Source organism: Echiichthys vipera (genome assembly GCF_963691815.1).
Source record: "Echiichthys vipera genome assembly, chromosome: 10".
Lineage (NCBI taxonomy): Eukaryota > Metazoa > Chordata > Actinopteri > Perciformes > Trachinidae > Echiichthys > Echiichthys vipera.
In genome coordinates, this window is record NC_139835.1 from 20,189,763 (window position 1) to 20,216,903 (window position 27,141).

Genomic DNA, 27,141 nt, shown 5'->3' on the forward strand with positions numbered 1-27,141 from the left:
GCACGCCGGCACGAACTGGACCGTGCGTGAATTCTGGGCACTCTGTCTGAAGAGACGGAAAAGCGCCAAGCTCGGTGAATGTTTAACTTCATCATTTGTCGATTCATGTTGAAACAGAACAGAACCACAGGCTCTCATTCATTGGATTTACGAATGCACCCCGGCATTTAATGAGGCGTTCAATTGATTTGGATTACGAACTGGGTGTGGAAAATCTTGGGCATATCAGTCAAGCAGGATCTAATGAAAGGTACAGTCAAGATGCATTTTGGGAAGTGTAGGATCCAGTGTTTTTATAGCCTGACCTCAGCTGCCTGACCCAAGCTCAACAGTGACCACCAGCTTTTTGAAGAGCTCCGGTTCCAGAAGTAATTCTTCCATTCATTTAATGCATTGACATTTTGTTCCTTATCTATTTTTTAACAATACTGTTAACTCTGTTACTAAAGATGGATTTAATGTATTAGTAAGATCAGGGATCACAGATAAATCTGAGGGGTTGCAAACTTATTAAGTAGTAAAAGAAACACAAAATCATGTGGATTTTTGTCTTTCCTCTGTACTTTGTTGTTTTTTTTATTGGCCTGTTTTGGCCTGTGAAAATTATTAATATAAAAAAAGGGGGAGATTACTCCAGGAGATCGCTTGGTTCTAAGGGGTCCCCTAATTTATAGTATTGCATTGGTTCTAAGATACCTCACTGCATATACTACGAAAACAATCTCTTACCGTACTGACGAACATCCACACAGATGGAGTCAATGTTAGTGAGGTTAGCCATGGGGGACCTCATGGTGGCACAGGTAGACCACATGTTGTAGAAGAGGAAGACTGGCACGGCGGAGAAACCAAACACACCGAGCCAAGCCACACCCAGAATGTATGTGAGGAACACGAACTGAGGACGCAGAGTAGACACAATGTTTGCGTCATCAGATAACTGTGAATCTAAACCCGTTGTAAAATGATAACAGTTCATCATCCTCTTTGTGTGTATTTTATATACTGATCACATGTCATAAAACCTTTTTGTTAAGCACACCGTGTTTAAAAATCAGGTTGGGCACAGCAGTGCGGTTGTGTTAACATACCATTCCACTGATGCAGCGTCCGCAGATGGTGGTCTTGAACTCGCTGTGCAGCTCCTTGACTGCACTGGTTGTGTAGAAGCCCTCAGCCAGCAGAATGATCCCGTACAGGAAGAAAAACGAAGCAATGCCATAGATGACATACTGCATCAGCTGTACTCTGTTAAAGAGCAATGTCACACATATGCTTAGTTGTGCCTGTAAAGCTGCAATAAGTTAGAAACAGAGTAAAAATCCAGCACTAACATGCTTTTAGCCTCAAAACATAACACCTGGAAAAACCCACTAAAAGTGTGAGGTAAAGTTATAGCATGACGTACCACTGTCTGGTGTGGAAAATAGCTGCTTACAATCATTTATACTTTTTTTTTTTGCATGCAATATTTAAAACATGAGTAATCTGGCCTGGCTTTTATTAATCATAAACAGATGGTTATGATTAAGATAGTGATCCGGTGTGTGCTAAGCCCAAATGTGGAGATAACAGGTGATACATGTCTCTGGAAATCATCCACCAAGAGACAGGTTGACATCTTACATTAAACAGTGCACTCCAAATCTACGCCAACATTAAACATATGTGCTGTCCTGTCTCTTGTCATTCCTCTTTTATTGTCCCAACTAATGGATGCACAGTAAAAGAAAAAGAAAAAAAAAAAAGTCCATATTAGGACTGTTCTTCAGGATAAAGTGTACGTGGGAGACCTTACCAGCTTAAAATAGCCTGCATAAAGTCAACCTTATTAAAGTGGGATCTATCTTACGTTCAAGCCTCTCTTTATTGTGGTTGTTATGTAACGGCACATTTTCACAGTGAGCATATAGTGTAATGGATCACACTGTGACACTACTTACTTACATAAGAGATCCCATATTATATTAAAAAAGTAAGATTTCTGTCTTTTTCTTAGTACAAAGTAGGTCTAGGTGCTATATAAATACTGTGACAGCATCAAAAACCCCAAATAAACAGATCCCTTATTCAGATACTGTGCCTTTAAACAGTTGTGATGTCACAACTATACTAGACAGGCCGTGGTATATTGGGATTATATCACAGCTAAGGGGCGTTGTGCGGCTTGACACAAAGCAGAGGTAATAGGGGACCTTTAAAAGACACAATGCAAGCATTGTCCACTGAGTATATGACTTACACATCAGTTAACATGGCGTGATCACTGATGACCTTGGAGAAGTGTGTTTCCAGGATGGTCACAGTGCCAGTGAGAGCCACATGCCCACATCCACAGAAGAGGGCAACGCCAGAGAAGCAGAGGATCGTAGCCACCAATGACGCATACGGCACCCCGCCTAAACATTTGATGCAGCACTCAAAGCAACCTGTAGAAACAGACATAAAAACTGGCTCAGCGACATTTGATATCATGGAACATTGTTTTATACCAAATCGTTTTACTTTAAAAGGCAATATAGTAAACTCTATGTCAACATCAGCTCCCAAATCCATATAAGGGATTGTGTTTCACTTGCAGGACAGGAAGTGACCTCAGGGGAATGAAGTGTGAGATTAAAATGTGAGTCATCCATTCATCCATCGAGCCTATCCGAGCAAACCCTATACAGATCACCAGTCTATCACAGGGCCATATGAATGATTTTGTAACTCTTTAAAGAACACTGACTTCTCACTTTGTTCTCTATTGAACAGACGAGCTGACACAAACAGAGCAGACAAGTCTGTTTCAAAATAGCTTCATAATATTTGTGTGAGGTCACACTTCCTTTGAGACATCTGTAATGCAAAGTACCAGCAGGAACCAGCAGGAACAGTACAGGGGTGTGAGGCAGAGGTTTTTACAGTCTATACTGCCTTTGATGTTTCATCTGACAATGTATCTCTACACTTAAAGGGCCCTAATGGCCATCCAGCAGGTCAGAGCTCTGGGTGCCAGCAAAGTTGTAATGGAAATCAATGCTAACTCACAATGATGGAATGAAGTGACCCAGATGGATCTGCCTCATCCAATGTGTTCTTATGCCTTGTGAAATGGAGCCAGTCACCACCACAATGTGCTGTCTGTGGATGCATGCAAACAAACCACAGTGTGCTTTCAATCAGATCCACATGTGTCGGACAGGATGTTGTTGAGTCATAGGACATCCAGGTGGCTGTTTAGGCTTTAAGGCTCTTACATATGCCTCATATCACATGGCACATACTTGAGTTTTTGCAGCAGCTATAATCAATATTTTTAAATTAATAATGACAGAGGTCACTTGTAGTGATGAACTTACAAAGAATGATCACCAACTCTGCAGTTCCCTTCTGCTCTACAGATAATTTTAGCCTCTTTTACCTCATTATTTTGGTTTTCACAACATTTTCAAAAGCAGGTCAGCAGTTTTAAGCAAAAAAATCTAGCTTGCTAGAGAACATAGTGGATCATTTAAAAGAGCCGGATATTCCTCTCAGGAATCGAATAGTTTAGTTGTCAGAGACGATGTACAATGATGTTCACCACATCAGCAAGCTGCCCAGCACCCAAGTGGATTAAAAAAAAGTATAGATTTATTTTAGAATTCCTGAAGAAAACTCATCTTATTTATAATTGTTTAGCTTTTAAATAACTGCACCAACCTTCACAGAACAGATCAAGCAAATACATCATTATACAAGCAGTCGATGTAATAGAAACAAGAAGATGTGATTATAATGAAGTCTAAATTATTGGACAAAAGTTTCCATAAAAAAATGCAATTCCTGTTCCATATCAACAGCATAAGAGACAATTTTATGCATCTGTACACTTTGTGATTTTGTCAGAACATTCTGAATTTGCTATATGATAGAGTGAGTAGAGGCTAACAATTGATATACTGAATAACTCTTGAATTTTCACATTCCCCGTTTTCTCCTATCTCTGCTCTCTCTTGTACATAGTAGGAAATAAAAATTAAAAAAAGAATAATTGGGAAGCTGCAGAGCCTATCGCAACACAACCAGCGTTTTTCTTGAAGAAAAATAGACAACAATTATTTTCCACTTGGATGCTTCTTCCATGAGGCGAGAATCCTGAAAGTTCATCGGTGTTTGTGCTCTTTGCCACGACAAAAGGAAATTAAAGCAGATATACTGCTGCCGGGCCAATACTTTTGCAGTCAGACGCTTCATCCTGACTGTTTGTGTAGTACGGGGAGATGAAAACATTTTTGTCCCATGGAGGGTGAATAGGAGTTGCCATGGCAGCATGTTAACCACAACTCAATGAGTGTGCCCACAGCAGAGTCACTAACTTCTACCGCAGCCCACATTTCTCTGATGAACATGTCGGAGGTGGGGGTAGGGGGGCTGCTGGGAGTCAGAGCACAGACCTCCACAGGATATTGAGCCCAGCTGCAAAGTAAATACAGTCCCTTTAAAAGGAAGAGCTGCTCTTGTAATGGATGTCACTGTCAGGTAGTGCTGTTCCAGTAGCAGACTGTATCTTTGCTATAAATCCACTAGCACTCTCTGTCCACCCTTGTGAAGAGAAGAAATGTTTCCATATGAAAAGTGAGCCTCGATTATCAAACCTCTCAGAATAAATGTGCACAGAGTGACAGAGGCATTTGATTGTAATCAACTGTGACACAGCATGGATGAAAATCAGCATGACTGCCTAACGCATTAAGTGTCTGTCTTAAAACCCTGCCTTGAAATGCGTCACTTTTCTCATTAGATTAACTGTCAAAAAGCTGGTAGCACGGTGCTGAATGCCATGATATCATCATGACAGTCAGTCTGCTTCAATTTCCTGAATTTTACCCTGTCTCACAATGAGAAAAAAACAAAGACATGGATGTCTAAAGCTATTACAAACAAAACTGTCTTCCGGGCAGTCTATACTAAATGTATGAAAGGCTTTGAAAATGTCACATTGACCGTGCACCACCCTCCCTTGGAACCCACCATGAAAGTCAGACTGACATGTCTGCATCTGCCAGGCTCGTCTAACTTGGAGCACTTAGAAGCATCCAGACTGATAATATTGGTTAGACATCTCTCTCAATGGAGAAACCTCGTGTCACTTCCTGCTTGTTATCCTTAATAACACAATAAATCCAAGGTGGTATTTTTACAGCTGGACTGGACATGTTGGCAGGTTAGTATAACTCTGTTCTGGCTGACTGAAAAAACACTGGCAAAAGCACAGACCCACTGAGGAGGTTCAACTTTTAGCAGCCACAGGAATACTACTCTGTTCACAAAGGGCCTCTGTGTACGCTTTTAGTCTTGGTATGAAACATCAGGGGAGACAGAAATGACATCAAAGCCAAACACCACTTCTAAGCAGTCCTGCACAAAGCACCATGAGGACAGCAGTCCGCACCAAAGTGAAATCAGCAGAGGTGGGATTTTGAAGTAATCGCAGTAAGATATTATGTGCATCCCTATCTTCTCATTAAGTCTTTACAGAAGTCATCATGTTTCAGAATCAGTTCTTGACACCAGCTTTGTTTTTTAATTCTTTTTTGACGGAGGTGGGGCTGCACCGTTGTGTTAAAGGTTAATAATTTGACAGTTTAGAAAATTCTCATATTTGTTCATCAGGGCCTATAGGCCCAGGTTAGCTTAGCATTAAGACTGGAAACAGCTAGTATTGCTATGTCTAAAAGTATTTAAATATAGCTTAAGGCACCTCTGAAGCTCACTAATTTAAGACATCTCTTTTGTATGATTTATGGTGACTTCCTGGCAACCTCATGGTGACGACAATATCCTGACAAAACATGTCAAAAAGTGTTACGTAGTGCGTTGAACACTCTGTCATGTACGCAAACACATTGACTTTTTAAGTTGACATACCTCGCTGCTGATATGACAAATATGAGACCGGTATCAATCTTCTTATTTAACTCTCCGCAAGAAAGCAAATAACAATATTTCCTAAACTATTGTTTTAATTTACTGTAAAAAAAAAAATGCACTTTGAAATCAAAAATATCTTATCAGACGTACTATTAAAATTCAACATATTTCCTTTACGTTTTTCAAATTACAAAGTCTAGTCAAAGACGACAACGGATTCTGATATTAGACTGATGGGTTTTATAGAGGATGCTGTAATGTGTATTTGAGAGTTATAAGAGAGACAGACAGTATCAGTAAAACCTACCACACAGCAAAGTACAGACGTTTTCCTCCGAGTGTGGGATTTCATAGTGTACAGGATATTGCGGGGCACAATTTAGCTCAACTTACCCTCCTCCACAGGGGATAACAGTAGGAGTTGACTCCCACAACAACAAGCTTATACTAAATGGATCCTGCTTGTTCTGAGCGGAGCAACAAATTAATGAAAATCACGTTGGGCCTTTTCCCTCTTATGACTTTCACATGCTCCCAGCCCCTGACTACTCCTGGTTAGACCTCCAACCACTTCATGACGCTCCAACTCCTCGCTACAGTACATGAATGAGATGAGAGAATGAAAAATAGAGGGAGACAGACAAGTTCGTGACTGTTTGTAATGACAATGTGAGGCCTTACAGCAGAGGCAACATTTGCCGCATCGGGATCACGAGGGAAAAGGGAAAAAATATGCTTGTGTGAGAAAAAGTGTGTGTGTGTGTGTGTGTGTGTGTGTGTGTGTGTGTGTGTGTGTGTGTGTGTGTGTGTGTGTGTGTGTGTGTGTGTGTGTGTGTGTGTGTGTGTGTGTGTGTGTGTGTGAATGAGACAGAGAGATAGAGTCCAAGAAGTCCTGATACAAAGAGCTAGTGTGAGCAGCCCAGACTGTCCATCACACTGGACTCTCAGGGGCCATTCAGAATGGCAGTGAACCACAGTCCCGTTCTTCCGGCCCACAGGCTTGGGGCCCAGGACAAGCCCCACCGCTGAGCTCCATCCTGTGTGCCCCTCCAGCACTGCACATAGCCACAATGGGCCACAGCAGCCACTTCACACTCCACGAGGATCCTGTTTGTCAAATCATCCAGTGTTTGAATTAGATGGCTCACTAAGACCGACCCATGGATAGAAAAACAGACACAGCTAGGCAGAGTGATTAACAAAACCAGGGTGTGTTTTAGCCTTGGCAAAGTGGGCCCCAGAGGACCCAAGATCCGTATGTTTATTTTGCCAGTTGTTTTTTTATTAGTTAATTTTTGAGCATTTCATACCTTTATTTGGTAGCAAATAGCAGAGAGTGAAAAGGGGGGTGACATACTGAGGTTTCTGCATTTCATGTTTCATGTACTTCAAAAGTAATTTTGCATGCAGAAATGTTAAAAATGAAATCGATTCCATCTTCTCAAATGATGTGGTTCTCTTAAGCCCCTTTCACACAGAGATTCTCCAATAGGGCCGTAATTGAGACTTTGCAGCCCGTGTGTGATTTTACATAGCAGCCATTATTCCAGAAAAAGAGGCGTCTGTGTCTATAGTGTGTGTGAGCCAATCTGCACCGTTAATCAACCACTCGAAACGGACCCAACTTTTGCATTATAGTAGCACAATTGTCAGTAGAGAGAAGGACAGAGACAGACTGCAGCGTGTCTGTGTGTGTGTGTGTGTGTGTGTGTGTGTGTGTGTGTGTGTGTGTGTGTGTGTGAGAGGGAAAGAGAAGCAAAAAGTGGAAGAGAAGGTGGACTATTGCACACAATGTTTATGAAAGTTACTAATAACTTAGGCTACTCTGAACGCTGCTTTGTCACTTTTTGATCCTCTATGGGTCAACTTGCACATCAATACTGCATGTATTTCCGCCCTGCCAGCTTTCCCTTTCACACAGAAGTCGGTTTGGCGCTGTTGCAACTCTATGACTACATCTGCTGCAGGCTCAGAGGCACAACAGATATGTCCCCCCATTTCGTCTTCACATCTTGTTGCATGTCGTTGCGGGGCTATTGCGCCTTATGCCCTGCAGTCTGTGTGAAAAGGGCTTTAGTCTTCCTGTAGTAAAGTGAATATCTTGGGGTTTTGGAATGCTGGTTAAACAAAACAAGACATTTGAAGATGTTTCCTTTTTTAATTAATGGATTAATCGATGATGATATCCATTGTTAGTAGCAGCCCTAATAGGAAGACTGTACCAGTTGTTGGTTGGTTGGTTTGCCAAATATAAAGAAGCTTCCATCTATAGTGTGCTGTGTGCACTTAACTTGATGGGTACAGGGGGCAACAGGGGCCCCAACAATAACAAATCTTTACCATGGTGTCTCCAAAAAGCTTAATCCATCCATGTATTATCACAGTTTGCCTGAGCCCAGATTCATCCTTCATCGTGTGAACACAGCCTGCCAACATCACAAAGCGGAAATCTTCTAACAGCTGGGACCCTCAGTGGAACGTAGAAAATGTTTTAATTTGCCCCCAGTTATGTAGAACAATACCAACTGGATGTGATCAAGTCAGCAGCAGACATTTTAAAAAACATTGTTTAAATTGATGTCCATACCAGACACAAACAGACACACCAAACACAACAAATCACATGCAAGACAAATACATAGAAGCACCACATAATCATATTTACATTGTAAAAGTATGTATACAATAACAAAGAAACACACTTGGACACACAACTTGGGATAAAGATATTGCAACTCTTCCATGTACTCGCCTAAGCCCTGAACAACAAATTGGCTTCCAGCTCCGACAAAAACACCATCCAGTTTTAATCCAGCATCGAGCCTCATTGCTAACAGATGTGTCCGTTTACAGCTAATGTTAAGTATTGTTGTTTGTTGCTTCATTGGGGCGAGCTGCCAAAACACCATTTATGAGAAACAGTCTCATTTTCCATAATCTCCACTTTGAGAGGAGACTTAAAAATGCCATAATGGCTGTAATGGTGATTCTCGGGGGATGGGGGAGGTCTATGCCTGCCAATTCGTCAAAAAGTGGTCTCACTGTATACTTATCTAACAAGGAAAACATACTGTCAGCTAATAGATGTTGACTGCAATTCACCCATGGCTGTGTGAAAAGAGCTGAGAGAGATGTGTGGATCATCTACTTGAAGACAGTAAAGGAGTTAATTTGTGAACATGAGCTGTGTGATGTGTGTTGATGGGAGAGTCAAGTCTGGTCAACTATTTTAAAGGTCAATACCACATTCAGTGCCCCAATGGACTTTAACAGGCCCACATGTTCCTTACAGGTCCTAGAGCTCATTTTAAAAAGACACAGCTCAGAGCACCAACCATGTGATCGCAATGTTCCCCGTTTCGAGTCCAGCAAAGGACTTTTGTTGTGTGTCATTTTGCATCTCTGTCCCATCATTTCCTGTCAGCTCTCTACTGTCCTGTCATATAAAGTGTGGGGAAGATATAAATTTCATCTCTCAGGGTCTTTATAGTTTGTACCAAGGAGTTCAGTTAACTTCAGTTCAGTTACATTAGCCACAGTTGTGCATAATACTTGGTACTTTTTTGGTATAACTTCAGTCAAGGTTCCAAGTGAGCTGAGCCAATTGTACAAGAACACAGCAGATCAGTGATTGGTCAGAGAGAATCATCACTATCACAACACGGGACAGCCTGCACAGACCTGCCATTTTTAAATAGCAAAGCTACCACATATGGCAACCGCATTTTTTTAAATTCTCTTGAACCATATTTTAAAAACTGGCAGCTAGCAAAATTGTGCCTCTGTTTGGTAGCCAATTAAGGGATCCAGCAAATGTCCAGTTGGAGATGATGTCACGGCAGTTTGGCGCAGCGTTACTGTCGAATCAGCTGATGATCCTGATCCTGACTACACTGAGAGCACTATCCGTATTGAAATTAAAAAAGTACTAAAAGTAACAAAAAAGTGAGTCAAGTTGAGATAAGCAGCTAACATATAAAGTACACATGGCATATGGTACTTGGTGAGTCGATAAACAATAAGATGACATAAGATGATGAGATGTTGATGGACAAAAAATTCATTGACAACAATCTTTTAAGTCATTGAACATGCAAAAATACCAAATATTCGCTGTTACAGCTTCTCAAATGTAAGGATTTGCTCTTTTTCTCAGTTTTTACTTTTACTTTTTGTTTTTTTAATCATTTCTTGGACAACTTGGAAGCTGTGCTGGGCATATTCCCCTATTTTCTGATGGCTCAAAAATGACAGTTATCTTTAGTTACAGCCCTGATTACATGTTAAGGACTTTGTCCACAACGTGAGGATGCAAGGATGTGTCAGATATTTAATTTTGGAACAAAACTCTCCAGTTATACCAATTTATAGATGATTAAATATCACCTCTTTTACAGAATGTTATATTATTAACCACTAGAGCCTTTCATGGGAAAAGTGCTTGTCTCAATGTACAATACTTCACCTGAAATAGATGTTCAGCAATAGACAAATCAGCTGATTCCTACAAGAAGGGGTTGAGCAAGTAAATTACTTTCTTTCTCTTAAGTATACACACTCCTCGCGGCTATCTTTTTGTGAGACTGGTAATGTCTGGTTCATTTATCTTCATCCTTGCCTGCCCCTCATCCACCTCATTAATCATCAGCACCCCCACTGAAAGAATGACTCAAACACACCCTGAAAATGTGATTGATCTGCTGTTGATTCTGTAACAGACTCATTGCCCTAAAAAGTGACACCGGCATGATGATGACCGGCGGCAACACAGCATCCCTCCCGCTGCAGGAGTGAGGTCTGCTGAAAACACCCCGCTTACTTAAACTAATTAGATCATAAAACAAGCACAAGCAAAATACTGCAGAAAAAAACACAGTGATGCACAATGAGTAACTGGAATATCAACAATTATGTGCATACAAACACCAAAACAAGGATGCTGTGCTGACATTTAAATGTCCCTGCTGAGCAAAATCTACCCAACTATGTAGAGTGAAACCAAGCAGGCTGGAGTAGGTTAAAGCTCCAGTAAACAGAGCAGTGAAAAGAACTGAACTGGCTCTTTGTGAGCGCTCATTGGTACCTCTTTTGTCCTGCCTCTGGTCTTGGTTTTCTTCTGATGGAGTTTCCATGGTTGTTTTTCTCCCATCCAACAAAAATGCTTCCTTTCAGCAAAGTCTCTCTTCCTTTCTCCCTCACACTCTCTCTTCTCTTGCTCCCTCTTTTGCCCACTCTCCTTCACGCACGTTTCTGCTCTCTCTCTCTCCCTCTCCCTCTCTCTCTCAACGTTCGCTCTTTTTGTCTCATCCTGCCTCACAAAGGCACCGCTCCACTGTACATAACAGTTCCTTTCCAAGACACAAAGGTCTTGTGGAGCCCCAGTCAATACAGTTTCAAAATGTGCATTTATTCTGTCCTGGCTGTTTTTCAATTCAGTTTTAGTCAAATTAATTTCTCTCAGGTGAGTCTTTCCCAGAGACTTAAGTAAAACCACGATGAGGAATGAGAACAGGCTTGTTATACCAGAGAGGGTGCAGATAGGTGAGTAGGGACTTTAGTTTTCTGAGAGGGTGAAAACCCCACTCTGTACAGCAGAAAGCATACAGACACACAATAACCTCTCTCTATTTTGCATCCAACCACAGTTCAAGAAAGGGGGAGTGTGTGCGTGCTGTGGTGCTGTGGTGTGGTTGGGGGGTTAGCCCTTCATCTTCTGATTGGCAACATATGCCCTCTGCTCCTGCAGAATATATTAGCAACCTCTGACCGCTTTCTTCCCTCCATCTGGTGGTTTCAAACTCACATTAAATGGACACAGGAAAGAAAACTACATTTCCTAAACAAGGACACAGAGCGTCCTGTGGGCTGATACAAACAACAAAGGAAACGGCATGCTAAAATGGGAGATCCAAAGAATCATAAGGGCAGAAACATGAAGAATGTAAGCTGACCAAGAGGGAGAAATGAGAGAGATAAAGAGAATGCTAAGAAGAGAGATGACAGAGTGAGAATCAACTTGTTAAAAATAAGCGAGAGATGGCCGGAGAAACAGACAGCCAGGGAGACAGGGAAGAAGATCTTGGCTGTGTTTGTTTGGCAACAGCAGGCCAAGGAGCCCCAGGGGCATGCTAATGAGAGAAAGGCCTTTCAGCAGTGGGGGGAGAGCCCTGTTGGAGTGGGGTCTTCTCACGGATACCAGACCTCAGAGAGGAGGGGGATCAGCAGGGGAGGGGAGCCTCAGGGGTCAGGGAAGTGAACTTAGTGGGGATCCCACAACAACAAATGCCGCACTAATCTAGCTTATTCTCCATCAGCCCTGTAAAACGGCAGGAGAACTGACATCCTTGTGAAGTGGGGAAGGGAGATTATAGCTCATATGTAAAAGTGACGGTGGTTTGAATAATTTATATGCGAGAATACAGTTGATTTTCAAGGTAAATGTGGTTGTGATTCACCCATTAATTGCACCGAGGAGCTCAAATGAAACTTCAAAAGAGAAGTAGTTGATACACAGGACTAAATGTGTTACACACTTAACCACAAAGAGGCAGATCCAAGTCACTGAGCACAATAAGCCAGTGATCCATCTGCAGCCTTTTAAAAGAACAAAACAATGAAAAGGCATGTCAAACTGTGTTTTCACACTAACTTTACTTATACTGGAATAAAGTATATTCTAGTATAAATAGACATGATGCCAAAATCCCCCTGCTATTAAAGCCAGAAAAAGTTTAGGCTTGGAAAGAACATGTTAACATGGTATAAGTCCCCTAAGTGCTTGTGAAGGCGTTATAGTCAGTCTGACACAATTAAAAAAGTACTAATGCATTGACTTGGAATTTAGTGTTGTCACAATCTTGTGTTCTAATGTCAATTAATGAAGTCAATAAAACAGTGCATATGAAAGACATTCAAATCTTACACCTTAGCCTGTTATAGTCTGCAACATGTCAAGGAAAGCTCTTTATAGCAAATGATAGTTTGCTTTGGTGTAAAGTCTGCTCTTTGAAGAAGCTGCCAAAGGCTTAAAGCAGCAACAAAAATGTTATAGGGAGAACAAATCCCCTCCACATCGGGTGGTGGCTCGAGGTGTGGCAGGAAATTGCACTGGCATGAAAGTATCAGTAGAATAAATGGGAGGTGTCCAGTTATAATGACCAGTACAACTGTGTGAATACGAGAGGACATTACTAGTCACATGGTTTAAACAGCTGATGAATGAGCTGGTGACTGTGCCTCACAATGCCAATCAGCTAATACAAGCCCAATTTACCTAATTCTAGGGATCCAATGTACAATATTTTTGTGTATTTTTAGGGGCTCGAGAGTTCAATACATCAATGCAAAGTTTGACAAAAAGTTGTCAAACTTTAACTTCATCAATGACAAAAAAAAATGTAAACATGCCATACCAATCAGTAATATGCTGCTATAATTCCTAATAACATATGTTGCTGCAATATTATTAGAATCTATTCTCTATTGGAATCTCTTTGGATTTCAAAGGGAACTGTATTCAATTGAATTTTGTCAAAAGACCCAAATAAACTTTAGACTCCATTTTATAGTTGTGTTTCTGACCACCTGATGAATATAACACTCACTCTGCGTTGAGCCCTCTTTTGGTCTCCATCAACTCCAATGTTTAACTATCTAGGCAGGTAGCTTATTGTGCATTTATTTTTGCCTGAAACAGAGTTGATTTTGAGCAGAGAAACTAAACATAGTAAATGTACTGGCCTGAAATCAAAACTATGCGCTTAAAAAAAACAGTTTACTGACCAAATCATTTATTGACAAAATCTTCTGTAAAGGGGTACCAAATGAACGAAGCAAGAAAGGTATTGTTAACATACATAAAGAGCAACTGACTGATTGGAGCTTTACCAAAAATACTGTGACAGGCCGAGTGGCTGTGGGAATAATCATGTGAATGTAGGAGGCAAGCCTGAGAGCTGCGTGCTCAGCTCCAGTGTTGAGACAGCGCCACTCCCCTACTTGAGGACACAATCTGAATGATGATGAAGCTCATACAAATGGAGGAGGCTTCATTGTGGGTCAACCTTTCACGCTGTGAGACTGGGGGCCCTGAATGCTCCTCAGTGTTCAGTCACCCGTGAAGACCTGCACCCTGCTTGGCTCACACCAAGGAAGGAGTTCTCAGGGATGTGCCCAGACCCAAGTACCACTTATGAACAGCCTGAGAAAACAGGCTCACTGCACCAGTGCAGAGGAGCACAGATCAAACCAAATGGGTGTGGGGAGTGACCCATATGAGGTATGACTGATTGTGAAAGCCAAAATCTGCTTAAAAGCTGAAGGAAGCCAAAACAAGAGCGCAAACTGGATGTCAAAATATCCCTGAATATTTTGCTTCTCTCGTGGAAAAAAGCTGATTTTCTGCCGTCGGTGAATATCAACCATGTGGTGGCATTACTGTCCTAGATTTAAATGCAGGCCATCTCCAAAGGTCAATCTGCTCTGTATGTCTGCCTTCATGTTTGGCGTGCTAAATCCAAGTCATTGATTGGTTTTAAAAAGCAGCGTACTACAAACCCATTATACAGATCCATTCACTTGTTTTGCTGACCTATTTTTATAGGTAGAGTCTACAGAATAAAAAAAGCCCTTACAAATTCTGTACAACTTTTGCTGAACAATTCATCATGATTTGTTCTAACAGTTAATACAAAATAAATGCATTTCTCAAACTCCCCCTGTAAAAACAGCTAATACTTCCATGTAATGATTATGCGAACCAACATGAGTCTTTGACTGTAATGGAAAAAATGAATATGCTAAGTGTTCTCATCCATAATAACAAAATATGTGAACTGTGAGGGGGAAAACCACAGTGGGCTGTGTTATAATACTCATTGTGCTTCCTTTTGGCTCTATGTAAACTAATAATAACAACCCTTTTTCTCCAGCACCACTGTGAGCATAGTAGGAAAAAAACAGGAATCTCCAATACTCTTTGTTTGAGTAGAGTGAATGTTAAAATGTTGTTTTAATCTCTATGGTATCAAACTTAAAGAGAGGTTGCCTTTGGTGTTTCTCTTTTATTGGACAGTTTAAAACAAAAGGGTAAAAAAACTACACAAGTTTCTGCTTCCTTATCAAATCCTGGCACCCAACAGTTTGCAAAGATTTGCGAAAGTCTTGCAAGATGTTTAAGGTTAAGCATTGACCTCGAATGGTTAATGTTAGAGTAATTTAATATAAGATTTTTTGCAGATCTAGGGTTACCAAGGCACAACTTTGCACATTCAGCTATGTTATGCTAGTTGCGGCTAATGTAGCCTTGAGCCCCTAGACTGAGACTTATCACACAGTTACCTTTATATCCACAAAAGGCCTTGAACAACTTTTTCCACGTATAAATATAAACTCCCCAACACCTGGAAACACGTGAATGGGTTCTTCATGCAGTACAAAACGTGCTGAAGAACACTCAACTTCATGCAGCACAATAGCGGAAATCCAACTCTTCTACTCAATTTCAACCATTTCTAAAGAGAGAGACATGCTTTAATTCATGGCGTTTGCTCCACTGTACAATTTCCAGATTGAATTTTTTAATCAGTGTTTGACCAAACAATGCCCAGGGTATGTGACTCAGCACTTTTCTAATTGCGTGTTTGTGATACTATATCGTGTCAGGTCTGGAAATGGAGCAACACTCACTTAGGGGTTGCCTTGCAGCCATGTTCTTCTAAAAATGACTTAACAACGCTGACTCTCTGGCACCTCCACAGCCACTGTGGTTTTGGCCTAAGTGTTTTGCAGGGAGGGTGAGAGACACAGATGCTTCGTATTATTCAGGCTTCCTAGCTTACAGTACTTTGGAAACTGCCACTATGGCTTGGCCCGACAGAAAACCAATGCAAAACCTAAAGACTAAGAATTTCATAATTTCAGTCTGGAAATCAAATGAGCAAATCAATGCCAGGAAACAGAAACATAAACCTGGAAAAGAGTGAAAGAGAGAGAGGAGGCGTTTATAGTAGCTGTACCCCACCACCCTCACATAAAGACCATGTACTTCTGCCATTTTAGGGAAAAGTAAAGGTCTTTGCATAATAGTTTTTCTTTCAGTAAATATTTGAATAATGCCTCTGGTCTGGAGCAGTCTTTGTGGTCTGCCACGCTTACATTATGGAGCCAATGAACCAGCCAGGAGGTACTGAAAGCAAACACCTCGCCCTTTAGAATAATGCTAAATAATAACCTCCTGACTTTTCGATCTATATTGAAATAATACTTTGCCAAGAAGTGGAGGGCAATGAAAATACCCAGCAACTCCTGAAAAATTAGGGGGTTTAAACACACTTTTATTTCCCAACATTGGAAACCACATATCATTCCATCTCAGGAGAGACTATTTGTATATTATTAAATGTATCATCTTGTCAAATGCTACAAGTCTTTGTATACCCCCAAGGTCTATATGTAGCAGATATGGTCTCCTGGGGAAATATCTGGCTTTTTAGGTACTAAATGTACCACTATGGTCACCAGCTAGAGGACTTTGTCTGGAAAGGTAGTGTACACTGATTTGCAAAAAAAAAAACCTAACTTCAAAGTCAGGTGATCATTTTCCATGGTGATGTAATCCACTGTTAATATAAAAATATTGATTAAAGCCACTTCAGAGCTCTTTCATGTACATGTAGCCCCCGAAGGTGTAGATGTCCTACTAATCCAATGTGACCTGTCTATTTTCTTTGTATCCATCTTTCTCTGTACTATCCACTAACTGCAAACAGCAACCCCCTGCAGTCATTTTGACACTGAGCAGCTCCCAAAGCCATTTTAAAATGTATGACGGTCCATTAAACTGCACTGAGCGTACAAATAAACCCCACGGGGACTTCTCTTAGGGATGTTAATCCTTTAAATACAATACCTATCACCGTAAGCATTTTTATATTTAGCTCAACACAAAGACCACTGCCCTTTTATGCTACATGAGTGAGCAGGCAGCAGTCTGTCTGAATCATAAGGATATCAGCAGGTTATTAGTTTAATGTGGTACTACAGATGTGCACTTAATGTTATTGAATTGTGAATATTCTGCAACATATTACATTTAGCACTGAATGTATATGGATATTTATAAGGAAAATCTAACACGTCATATTTCATGTCAGGAGGTGTATAAATTGTGTGAAGGCAAAAGATTTCTAGTTTGATGTCTCACACATGTTATTCTCTCACCGATGAGGATCTCCACATCTCAAACGTTCTCACACTCCAGTTGCTGGGATGGCAAATAACGCAGGGCTGGAGGCAGTCTTTCATTTTCCTACTTGTTGCACAACGCAGAGGCATGTGAACACACACACACGCACACACACACATACAATAGAGACATAATGAAGCACAGAGACACGGGGACATCAGACGAGACTCCCCAGCTAATCTTGGGGTTGCTTCCCATGAACAGCCCCCACCCTCCTCTGCATCTATCCCAGCTGCTGGGACTTCTTTCTCTGTGTTGCTCCCGCCAGTCCCATTGTCCTCAGCCTCATGCTGCCAACCTCTCACCCCTGACCCAAGACTTTACCCTTTTCAAACCCCCCCTACTCTCCGTTCCAACCCTCATGAGAAGGCGCAGAAAGAAAAACTCCTCTTTTTTTAGCCTCGGCCAGTGAGACAGAGCAGCCGATCGGACCCCACCGTGTCAGGATTCATCACCAGCGCTATGACAACAGAGCAGATGACACGGAGATCACTTTAATGCTATTGTTCCAGAAGGCTCTCCTCTTGTGTCTCAAAGGCCTGAGTCCTGCGGCTAGATCCTGGAAGCACTGGGAGTCAGCCGTAACCTGAACCTGACATTTCCACCCCTGCAGAGACGGGTTTGTCCTCAGGTTCATGATGGATGCAGTTAAGAGGTGGACAAAGTGCTTAACAATAAATGGCAAATACAGCTTATCACAAGAGAAATATGGAAGCTAATCTCTCTAGCGGATGGCATATACTCTCCCCTGGCTGACCTCTGCAAGAGTGGGTCAATCCATTACTTTATTGCTTTAAGCACTGATAGGCAGTTCCAGCATCACAGACTGTAATGGGGTTTTCGTCCATCATACTGGACATTTTAAAGCATCCACTGTGTGAAGTAGAACCCATTTATGGCATTTGATGGTTATTTTATTTACAATGTAATAAAACAGTGTCTTTTCTTGTTTTGGGCAAAAAAGTAAACGTCAATATATATCTATATTCTATATTCTGTGCTTTTAAACTGTAAACAATGGCCATTAGCACATGTTTTGCATTAAATAGTGAATTCCCCTGTGTGCAGAATGTTGGATAGCTCACTGTCAGTAAATATTGTAAAGTGAGTATTGGACTACAAGAGGATTGCAAGCCTGCAAAAGGTGGAGCAGCAATTGTGCAGGGTTGGAGTTGCCTCTGGTGATGGGGCCCAATGTGATATCTTTCCATGGGGCCCAAAATCCCTTGGGCCCCTGGATGTGATGCAACCAATATGTCAATATGTATTATCGGTGTCTAAACATTTACACTCTTACAAATGTATTCTGTGCATACTCCGTCATTTAATTAATGTGGATGTCTCTGTAGGTGGATGATGCAACTGGTCTGATAATACATTAAGAGAGAGTTATGCTTCTTAAATCATTTCATTGGAATAAAATAAAAGTGCTTCTATTTTCAGCCCTAGAACCTTGTGTTTACTGAACACTTTGGTCCTATAAACTGATTTAAAAATAATTTGCATAATTTTAAGTGTCCTAACTGTCAATGACTCAGTAAAACACTCTTTACTTTGAAGATATGTAGCTTTCAGAATAAGAATATTTCAAAATAATAGAAAACAATGTTCTTATTATTGTCTTGGAAAATGTATATATTAAACCTGCCCAGCAACAACAAACACAAGCCACCCAAAGCGAGGAGGGCATTGTACACCTCACAATTCGACTTATGCAAACACAAGACACACTATGCACACATCTACAAGTTGTCACACAGTTCTCTCTCACACGCTCTCAATCACGTGATCAGTTGTAGAAAGCTGTACATTCCAGATGCTCTGCAACTTCCTTAACAATATTACTTTCCCATTTCCAGCTGTTGACACGATTGCGTTGCGTTTCCCATAGAGTGGAGGTCAAAAGCTAAAATGACTTATGAAACCCCTCAGTGGTGTATAGCTGTAACATACAAACTGCTAACAGATCTCTCCTCTGGTCTGCGTGTGGTTTACGGGGTCAAGCTGTTTTTCAGACAGAAACATCTGGGATTTCCTCTCCCCTGAAGCTGCTGTTAGCTGGTATGTTTCTCCTTCCTTTTTGAGTGAACCTATAGTAGTGACACAAAATACTTAGAAAACCATTAAGTGTTCAGAAATGGTAACATTACTGAACGACTCAGTCTAACATATTTTTAAAATTCAAAACAAGCGCTCAACATTTTAGTCAAATTGAAATCCATCTCCTCAAACCCCAAAACAGTCTGTCTGTGAAGCAACCAGGCTCCCCAAACACTCTCCCTCAGTTATTGGGTTTCCTGCAGCTGTCGCTTTATAAAAGCTCAGCTATTGCAGATTTTCATCTGCTTGGCAGAAGTGCCCCCTCCTGCCCATCAAGCCTTTCTCCAGAGGATAATAAGCAGACAATGAGAACTCTCACTTGGAAACCTTTTTTCCTGGGCAGGAAAAATAATTCCTGGCTGGAGAGAGAGTGTGTGTCCAGTGGCCTCTGATTTTGATTTCACTCTGTCTTATGCTGCGCCACATCACCACTGCGTGAGGAAAGAGGAGTGTATTTCCAGCAGCATCTTAAGCAACACAACAAGCTGTGAAGAAATATGTGTTCACAAGGTTTGTTTTATGACAGTATTACATTACAAAATAGTCATAAGAGGCATTTATTTAAATTCCTTCTTAATTTATCCCAAGCATAGCATTTGGTTGCATCCAAATGGTCTCAGGCTGTCTGGTCCGGCTCTTCATATGGTGAGTATTTCTCATTGGTGTGGTGGGGTACCCCAGATGCTTTTGTCTTACGGTTGTTTAGCAGCTGCGTAAAAGCTAGGAGGACAAAGACCTATCTGTAGAGGGTTGAATACACTCAGTGGGCACACAGCCAACAGCTCAATCCTACAGGCTCCCACAGTTGAAAAGCAGACTAATGCATTCTGTTCTCACTCCTCACAGATGATCTTAGAGGGAAATTAGCTGGAGGCCCTATTATTTCTTCTCATTTCACCAAACTGCTTTCACATCTGAACTGAGGTCACATAACACAATGAGGTCTCCTAAATAATTATCTGCATAGACGTTTTGAAAAATTAGAAACAATACCTGCACTTATGCAGTTGCCCCCAAAAATAGGAAGAATGAATACATTGTGTTGACAGAATCAACCATCTTAGCTGACAAATCTCTTCACTGGTGTCTCTGATTATAGAGCGTGGAAAAATATCAATGCAACATCTTTGACAACTCCAACAGTTGTCTAAAGGGATATTCTGAAGCTTGGATTTGTCAAATATCAAGTCAAAAATGTTAAATTTTAACAAAGAGGGCGGGCTCTACGAAGCTGCAGCAACACTTGGCTAACTGACCACAATAGTCTGAGACACCTGTCGACTTTGGATTTTGTCCCCCCGCACATACATTGCAAGGGCATTGAGAGCGGCTCTTTTAATTCCCAGTCTGCCTACTGTTCTACGAATGACATGACATACTTAAAAAATGTTTAACCAATCCTTTAAACCCGGGGTACTCGAAACAACCTATGTGTCATCTGACAACATCTGAAGATAAAAAGTGTTATCGTTCTACGCTTGGTGTGGTGGAAAAGCAACATGATCTAATAATAAATCAAATAGGATACAAGGGCTCACATTTTGGGTTTCAGACAGTCTTTCCCTTAAAAGGTATTTGTTTTGTTGCAATGTACTTGACATAAGTAGTTGTGTGGACTCAAACCCTACACACACACACGTATGCAGGCACGCACGCACGGCGAACATGCACACACACACACACACACAAGCACGGATTTTAGATTTTCAGTTTTGGTAATTGACAAAAGACTGCATCCAACAGTTTGTGAAAGGAGAGGCGTGGGTTTCAGATGTTGTTATGACTACCCGACAAGCACTTTGTCTCAAGTGGACGGCTCTGTTAAAACGCTGCAAGGGACTGCACTGGTGGGGATGTGTTGCTTCAGGTACCAGTGAGACGTGAAATACAGGAAGTCCAATTTGAGTACCAGGTTCAGAGTTATCACTGAAGGACCATGTGGTTTTTTGCATGAGGCCTCTGCATTGGCACACCAGGTGTGACATCAGACTGACCACATTGAGAATGCTCTAGAACTTGAACCTGCGTCATACAGCAGGTGCGACCTGTGTTCACATTTTCATTTATCTTCGGTGATCATGGGTCATTGGCTAGCGTGGGCTTGAGCTTCTGTCTACACTGCCACCTACAGGTTTGGCATGCTCTTGACAGCATATATACACGGGTTAGTGTAAATGAAAGTTTTTATGAAAACGGACAGCTGTGCATGATGTTATTTGTGTAACATGTAAACGTAGCTTGAGTTTTTTCAAGCAGGTCTAAAGTCGGTCTGAGGGCGTCTTTTGCAACTAGTGTCTTTAACAATGGTCACCCGACCCCCCCACCCCGGCTCTAATCCTGGCCATCACAGAGTAAATGCATCAGCTCGCATTGCCCTCTTTGCCGCAGGCATTGTTTTGTGTTGAGCAATCACTCTGTTCTGCCACTCTTTGCACTGACTGCATTATCATCTATTTACTTGCTTACCAAAGATTGGGAAGAGAAAATAGGTCATTCTGTGAAACACATTATTGACTATTTAGTCAATGTCCCCTACTCACGTGATACGGAGAGGGTGAATCAATTCACGTGCAGTGTGTTTTGGTGCCGCAGAAAATGTGGCCATACAGAGTGGCTGTAATGTGGTTTATTGTAACTGAATGCCTGTTGTATGAGTGAGTGAATGATCATCGGCTGCAGGGGCTCTTTGCTTTCCCCAACCTATTATTTCCCACAGGCCTTCTGGAACAATCGTCTGACTGTGAACAAAACACAGATAGATTGCAGCTCCACTGGCAAATATGACCTCTGCGCTCTACAGTATGTACATGCACTGATGCCAACACATTGTGAAGAAATAAAGTGAAGTGAAGTGAAGAAATATTGCCAAATTAGATTTGATTATGCATGTATTTGGCACTTTAACCTTGAAAATCGTGGGTGTTTTTCTGAAGTATTGCAGAGAAAATAAAGGCCAGATTGTATCTTTGGCATATTTTATACAACGGGGTTCAGCTGTCTGCGCATATCTCAAAGCCTGCAGTCTTTTGCATATAGGGAATATTTTCAGATATTTAACTGCCATCCTTTCTACCATGTGGCAGTTTGACTGTGACATCTCTCTAACAAGGACAAATTTGCGCACACACTCACACACACGCACACACACACGCACAAACTTGCATCCCTTCTGTTCAACTGTGAATAGGCTTTTAGTTAAAGTGACAGCCAAGGCCCATGCTTCAACAAGCATCCCCACTCAGGAACTTCTATTCCGATCAGTTCATGTCACAATACTCAATGGCCCTATTTGTTGTCAGAGGAGTTATTAAGCTCAACAAATTAACATGACTGCTCTGGCAGACCTGCAAGGCTGGAGAGAAACAAAAAAATATGAATGCAGAGGAAAGCAGTGAAGATGAGAGAGGAAAGGACACCCCAAGAGAGAGAGCGAGAGAGAGAAGGGAGATTTCAGAGGAAACAAAGTGGAGCAGGAAGGGAAGCAGGAGATGAATCACTTCTTGATTGAACTAAAAAGGGGTCTCCTTTTTAAAGCTGCAAAGTTGCAAAAAGTACTGTATGGGCTTCATCTGCTGTATAATTACCAATGATGCCCGGCCATATCCTATGCCAAATGGAAAGAAGCCCAGAATTCATGTAACTATGACAAAAGCAACTACCTCATTATGGGGGACATTCAATGTGTTTAATGATTGCAAACCAAAGCCGAGAAGCAATTTAGGAATTTTTGATGGTGACATAGAAATGTTGGGATCAGTTGTGAAACTTTGCGATCACAAAATTTATTCGGACTGAAATTAGGAAATTCAAGGAGAGGCATCTTTTCGGAGTTAACATAAGAATGCTTTGATTCAAACAAACAAACAAACACAAAACACGAACATTCAATTTCGCTCCCGGCACCCTTTGACCATCTCTACAGTGAATCATTCAGCCCTGTGTTTTTTCTCTTTGGACACAGAAGCATGTGCCCGACCTATGATATGCCTCAGAGGACCATATCATCTGAGTCAACTAAAAACAGGGGGATATTATCTGACTTTCTGTTATTGCTCCGCCATCAGTTGACAAGTTGTTGATACCGAGAGCGCAAAAACATCTCCGCTGGCATAGCGTTAGCGGTCATGGGTGCTTCCTTTCCTTAGACTCAGGATGCAGGGTCACAGCACATGTGTCTGTGACAGTGATCACTGCTGATGTACGAGCTAAATAATCGGACACTTTCCAGACATCCTAGTTCAGAAGGAGGAGGAATAGGCTACACATTAAGTGCATTAGACAGCCGATGCAGGAAAACTTATTAAAGGGATGGTTCTGATTATTTCAAGTGTGGTTGTATGCGGTACTTATCCATAGTCAGTTTATTACCTACAGTAGTTGGCAGTGGGCAAGACCCCAGTTTGGAGAATAAGGCAGGAGGAAGCTAAGCACCCACTGCTGTGGATGAGGGCAGCAGCTAAATGCTCTCATCAAAGCCACCAGACTCCATAGACAGAAACTAACGTAGGCTAGCAACTCCCATGTTCTGCGAGGCAATATCGTGTTTTTGTCAGAGTCTGGTGTCTTTGACAAGAGCACAGATAATGGCTTCTGTTCACCCGACATAAACTTAAATAGGACTATCTGACACCAAGATAGAGTTGAGAAACTTTTCGAAATATAGTGTACTCTTAAACTGAGATTGTCTTTTTAGGTGACCAAAATATGTTTATCTGCTACCCTCCATCCACAGCAGTACTTTCCTAAATGGGAGCGTGCTGACCCCATCTACTGTAGGTAATAATACACTGACTAGAGATAAGTGCCTCATAAAACCCTACTTTAAAAAATCTATCCTTTTAAGGACACTGTCCAACCACTGAAGAACAGAATCAATCAAAGAATGCCTTCACTATAATCAAAAGAATCCTATCATATGACACCAGGTTTAGCCTCAACTTGTACATCAGCAAACCATGTGTCAGTAACAGCTGAGCAATTGAACTGCAGCAATACGTTTAATTAAAGACACATTCAAAACTGTCAGCTTTTTCTAAAAATGCTCAATGATGTAGCATTTGGATCTGGTTTTTATCCAGTCTTGATTACCTTTTCCACAAGACCACGCTGAATACAAAACACTCAGACAAGAGGGTTCATGAGTTTCCATAAGGAAAAACAATCTTTCTTTTTTTTTTGCAATCAGGATCTGGCTCCAAGAAGAACAGACTCAGTGTTCATAGCCCATAATTTACTGTATGTGATTAGTTAAATCTCCTGTCATGAGACATCTTAAAATGTTAAGCACATCTCAAACTTAATGTGTAAAAGACATAAATTGGAAATATGGTTAGTCTTTCACACTAAATGGCAGATTCCAAACTGTTTTCCAAAGTAAAGTATGGAATATTTGCTTATTTTTGCCAGATTTTTCCTCTATACCTCAGTTTGCAACGCTATGTCATGCTTTTCTTGGTCAAATGAGTATGATCATCACATGCAAGAAAGGCTTCAGGCTTTCTCTTCAGATGTTTGATTTAATGATCTAGTAGAGCTGAAAACACAGTTTTCCCCTCTGTGTTTAGTTATCAAGTAACACTTGGCAACCAAACACTGTTGGGGGAGTAATTGTCACAGGACAAACACCAAGAAACCAAATAAGATATTTGTGGACTTGGTGTCTCCCTCTGAATTGAGCACAGCGGACTGAAGCCAAGTTATCCTCCCACATCCCTCACAAGGGCCAAATGCACTGTTAAATCGTTCATGGCAAGGACAGAGAAGAATCTCTCTTAAAAACATGTGGCCCGTCTGCGAGGTGGAGGTCACTGTAAAATCAAATCAGACACAAGTTACATAAAGACATTTTCACTCCACAGCTCCACATACAATCGCCTTCAAGACATCCTGTTTATTTTGGGATGAACGGTTTCGTGCACCAATGTTCTGTTTTCAAAGCTCTTTCACACGAAACAGCAAATCACAGCGCAGCAGTAGATATCAGTTTCTCCGACACAACCAAAGGGAACCTTTAAACGTCTCCAAATGAATCTTCTCATGCCCATAAAATCATGGCTATAGGCCTACTGCTTCTCCTGAAAAGGACAAGGAGAATAAGTGGACAATGCACAAAGGTTGATTGCCATGCAGAGTAATATCCTCTATGAGACAGTGAAAGAGGGTCTATGGGGAATTAGTTCACAGGGTATCCGCTCTGAATTTTGCAATTCTGTGAACTTCTCTCTCTACATTAAGAGCCACTGAAGTCGCACAAAGGAGCAGCTCCAAATTAGAAGCACAAAGACGCCTCTGTGAGAGCTTCAGAGTGAATTAATGAGCATTGATACACATTCGCACACAGTGTTCTTCCCTGGCCTCAGCTGCGCCGCAGCAGATAACACAAGGCAACAAACAGCGTGCAAAAACCGACACAAAATGGGAGGATTACAATTATTCAATTCATTCTGTGTCATTTTTTACTGTAAAACATTCAACCCCAGTGCAAGATGACAACAGTTGGTCGTGTTTATCATGACAACTATCCCATCTAGTCCATAGTTTATCCCTTTTCAAAGCCTCAAAGCTAGCAAAAAGTTACTAAACATCCATGGCATGAGCCAACACACTCCTCTCATGCATCCCCCCCAGGTTGGGAGCACAGATGGCGAACACTTGGGACTGATTTCAAAGATGTCTCAGAAGCTCAGCCCTTCAGAAAACATTAACAAGTTCTGGCATAACACAAAGTATGCAAGCTTCAGCCATGGAGTATCTGACTAATACAATATCTTGCTTGTTTGTTGTTGTTGTTGATGTTTTTTCCCAGTAACTTTTAGTCATCTTTTACCAGCAAAACATATTGTGTGCAGTTTGGATAACGAAATTCCCTTCAATAACAATCATTATCAAACACTGCAACAATAACTGCTGACCAATGATGATCCACAAAAGGGAAGTTTGATTAAAATACATCATGCCCATAGTTCAGCACTGTCTGAGGCCATATTAAAAGCAGAAATAAGAGGGACAGTAGAGGCAAGTTGATCTGGATTTAACACCTCCGCAGACTCGCACAGAGTTGACTGCAGGAATCCTGATGGACTTAATCTCTCTAATCGCTTTCCTCAAGTTGCTTCAGCAGGCTGCCCTAATGCCGATTCTCATGTAACCGGGTCAGGTAAACAGCCTTCCTCTGCAGCACTAGTAGTAGTAGTAGAAGTTGAGTTTACATTAAAAACAAAAAAAAAAACAAATCCGCGCGTCCCGAAAGTTGGAGCGACTGTAACAAAAGTATGAAGCATGTTTTGCTGTCATCACGAAAGAAAGCGAAATGTACATCAGCCGTTGAGCTGCTGGATGCTGGGAGCGTTTGTTTGGTAGAAACTTACCCATTGTTGTAAGTTTCCCAAAGAGTCCGAAGTGAAGCGAACAGCTGAAAGTTGAGCCCCAGCTACACTGATGCTGTTGCGTCCCGGGATGCACACTGTGACCGCCTGGCTGCTCAAAACGTTCAACTCTGCGTCCCTTTGGACACAGCCTGCGTGACGTCACCGCAGAGGGGATGACTGATGGGAGGAGCGCCCCCCCCCCCCCCCCCCCCCCCCCCCCCACACACACACACACACACACAAACACACACACACACCTCAGCCCTCATCAGGAAGGTTCATCGGCCTTTCAACTCATCAACAGCAGCCACTTTTATCTTGAAGCATTCCTGCAGTCCTGTGCGCAAAAGATTAAAAGCAAGACTCAGATTGTCATAAACATTATCAGGAGGTCGATCAAATGAACTATTTCAATCAAGATCACGTACTATATTGTTCTCCGCAAACATAGCAAGCCAATCTTGAGAATGTAGTGTTATCATGTCAGCTGTGTCAGACTCAAACAGACAGATGAGGTGTAAGCAGGCCATA

General features: G+C 41.5%; 1 protein-coding gene across 3 annotated transcripts in view; it reads right to left on the reverse strand.

The window, feature by feature from the left end:
- The window catches only part of gpm6bb (glycoprotein M6Bb), a 33,141-nt gene extending 6,405 nt beyond the window's left edge, over positions 1–26,736 (reverse strand). For 2 of the 3 annotated variants that reach the window (XM_083922342.1, XM_083922344.1), the window contains exons 1-4: positions 10,982–11,104; positions 2,243–2,429; positions 1,092–1,248; positions 730–898 (exon numbers count right to left, since the gene is read on the reverse strand). In XM_083922342.1, the coding sequence (XP_083778468.1) occupies positions 730–898; positions 1,092–1,248; positions 2,243–2,429; positions 10,982–11,030 (562 nt within the window). In that variant the 5' untranslated portion in view covers positions 11,031–11,104. Of the gene's footprint in view, positions 1–729; positions 899–1,091; positions 1,249–2,242; positions 2,430–10,981; positions 11,105–26,610 lie in introns of those variants that run through there. The other variant, XM_083922343.1, reaches the window with a different exon arrangement.
- Positions 26,737–27,141: the final 405 nt, after the last annotated feature.